General features: G+C 31.6%; 1 protein-coding gene across 1 annotated transcript; it reads right to left on the bottom strand.

Moving 5' to 3' along the window:
* On the bottom strand, positions 1–2070 carry LOC108970882 (trimethylguanosine synthase; the record flags this gene model as incomplete). Its single annotated transcript, XM_018936568.1, is given in 2 exon segments — positions 1–1518; positions 1576–2070. Coding segments are annotated over 2 exon segments (1365 nt in total). The 5' UTR covers positions 1792–2070.
* Positions 2071–3296: the final 1226 nt, after the last annotated feature.

The following is a 3296-nucleotide window of genomic DNA, read 5'->3' as shown; positions in this document are numbered from 1 at the left end:
AATATTTTAAAAGTATATTTAAATTTGATATCTGTTCTGTGTGTTTAAATTAAGTTTAACTTTTCAATTCTGGCAACTTATAAAGAAAACGTTTTTGAAAATATAGTTCATGCAGAAATCCACTTCGAACCCTCAGATAAAAGTAAAGAAACGCAATGGTAACACTACAATAACAAAATTGTATACGATTTCGTTTCGAAAATATTGTAAACGCCAAGAACACTTTGTGCCTTGATGTCAAACGAAGAATTAATAAGAATTTTTAACGGGGGCTATGTCCAATATACATATGTATGTATTTAGAAAGTGTTATTTTTCCAAAGTTATTCTAAAGAATAAAAAATTTACAATATTACTTGTACATTATTCTTAGTTTACTTTTAATATATTTTCGCCATATAGTACAGATATAGCCACAAGTCTCGAATCTAAATAATTGTGTTCTACTTCACATCTGTTCCCAAATCCAGCCAATTCAACGACTTGCTTAATGCAAGCGTTTCGTGGTAAATAGAATACTACGTTTTCACTAAATTGCTTGGCGATTTCCATTAGCTTTGATGCACCCGAAGGTTGTAAATAACTTTCAATATCATAGGATTCCTTTCGTTTATACTTTGGACCTCCCCAAGGCGGACTTAAGAAAACAATGTCGCAACGAAAATTGCAGGTACGATCAATGTGCATGACGTCTCCAATAATGAAGTCAATTTTATCTGCTACTCCATAAATTTTGGCATTGTGCTTTGCCATAGATATTTTCACAGGGTCTATATCTATCGCTATAACACGCTTACAAGTGCGAGCGAATTGTATAGCATTTCCACCACAGCCACAAAAGGCATCTAAAATTACATCGCATGATAGGCGTTCAGCCAAATGAGCAGCAATTTTTTCAGGTGTAACTGAAAACCAACTTTCACAATCTAACCGTATGCCATCATCATATCGTGAAAATAGGGAAAAACGTTTTCGCCAATATTTCATCATTTCCTTATTTTCCAATAGAAATTCCGGTACATTTCGTAGCTTTCGGTTTGCCCTCTTCTTTTTAATTTTTTTCTCTTTAATATCACATAATGTCGACGTTTCCTTAACTTCTTTATCAAGATCTTTTACTGTATTCTTCTGAAAATGTTGTGAGTCCATACTTGAAGAATCCTCCTCATCAGAGAAAAAACCGCTATACACTTGTTGCAAGTTATCGTACCTTTGTAGTTGTGTTTTTCTGTTACTTTTTGATTTACCAAATGCAGTCGGAAGTCCCAGCAGTTCCAATTGTGCAAAATCTTCCGCAAAACAACTATTAATATGTTCCTCAAGTTTATCAGCTATGAACTCAATCCTTTCTTCATCTAAAGATTTATGCAAATGTTTGTAATATTCATAAAATATTATTGCGTATAACTGATATTGTTCTATATATATCTTTTCATAGTGTTCCTCCCAAATTTGTTTTCTTTTTTCTTCAGACTCAGCAATTACATTTTCGTAGTCATAATTTAATGTGCGCTCCGCCTAAACGAAATTTTTATTAAACGTGTATACATTTTTGAAACTCAAGTCATATCATACCAATTCTTTTTCACATTCCTTATCATAATATTTATTATATACAATGCTATCACCATTTGAATACCAGAAATCCAAAAAAGTTTTTTGTTGCTTAGATTCGTAGCTATCTGTAATATAACGCCGGACATAATCCAAGCTTTCATACGCTTTAAAAATCTGATTGAAAACGTACAATTGAGGTTGACATCCAGTTGACTCCACAATATATTCGTGCATATTACAAGCGGTTTTCTAAGAATTTACAGAATTAGTGCAATAACCCAGGCTAGGCTCAGATTAATTTTTTAAAAATTCATTTAGTAGAAACGTTCGTCATTGTCTGTATTATAAGATTATATTCTTTCGACACATATTAGATTCTTTATTTCATGTGGGTTGATATATTTATTTTGATTTCGTTTACAGCAAGTCACTTTTATTAAACTCCGATATTTTTCCGATAAACGATTATTAGAAATATTTCTCTATGGTTTGCACAAACTTGACTATACAGTAGTACTGAACCTACATACACGTAGCGGCACGATTGCGATTCTTTTGGCGCCGGGATTTAAGGGTATAATCTGAAAGACGATGATCTCTGGATTAAAAAATGTATACACATATACCCCTCTCAGACTTATATTTTACGAGATATTTGTATTTAAAGTTCCACAATTTTATATGCACTTCACTCTCATTTTATTTTTATTTTCATGTCATGACAAGTACCACTTTTGTCACATATTGTGTTTTGAAAAAACTATCAAAAATTTTTCTGTTTAACATACATACATATATAGAGAAAATAGTATTTGTATCTTATGTTATTTGATAAATGAAGATAAATAAATAACCAAGGGCGGCCCGGGGTCTTCATAGTTCTTTTGTGTCAAACTACACTGGCGGCCTTCGGTCGCGCTTAAAAAAAAATAACCCTCATCGATCGAACACCTAATTTAATCAAAGGTTGAGAAATACTGAAAAACTTTGCATTCTATAATAAGTTTTTTCTATATATTATGGTATATAATACAAATAAATATATGAAACAATAGGGATATTCGCTTCCTCTTGCAAGATTGCAGATTGCAAAAATACTATACCGAAATATACAAGGGCACGAGAGCACCCATTGCAGAATCTAGTGGTATATGACCGGCTGATTCGATCAATTTATTGTGAATAACTATTATGCATGGCTATTGTGAATTGGCGCATCTTCTGCATACATTTTGTAACAAAAAAAAAAACTCTAACAAATCTTTATAATTTAAGTAGAAATTATAAAATCTATTTAAAACTTACCTTCCTTAACAATTTAACAACGTAATATGTCTTTATGTAAAATGACAGCTAAAACAAGGTTGCAGCTATATTTTTGCGTGACTTTGCACGCAAATTTACATGGGGTCTTCCAATAATTTTCGTGTGTTTGTTGTTGTGCGGGTGCACCAAGAGGAAATATATGCAATTATTGCACCGTGCAAGGGTTTTGCAATATCAAGCGAATACCCCTAATACTTCAATGAATTATTTATATTTCTAAATATGAAACAGATTTTTGATTATGTTTTCAGGACAACTGCTATTTGTTATAAATGTAAACACAAATATTTTAAAAGTTTGAATGTGCAAAATAGTTTTTAAAGTGTGGCGATAATAAAACACCGCATTTAATATTTAAACGATTATTTATTAAGAGAACTCAAAGAACTTCTATAGAATTCAGTTAAAACTGT

Source organism: Bactrocera latifrons, unplaced genomic scaffold (genome assembly GCF_001853355.1).
Source record: "Bactrocera latifrons isolate USDA-ARS-PBARC rearing strain unplaced genomic scaffold, ASM185335v1 scaffold_312, whole genome shotgun sequence".
Classification (NCBI taxonomy): Eukaryota; Metazoa; Arthropoda; class Insecta; order Diptera; family Tephritidae; genus Bactrocera; species Bactrocera latifrons.
The sequence above is the reverse complement of the archived record's forward strand: the minus strand, read 5'-3'. Positions and strand labels throughout refer to the sequence as shown.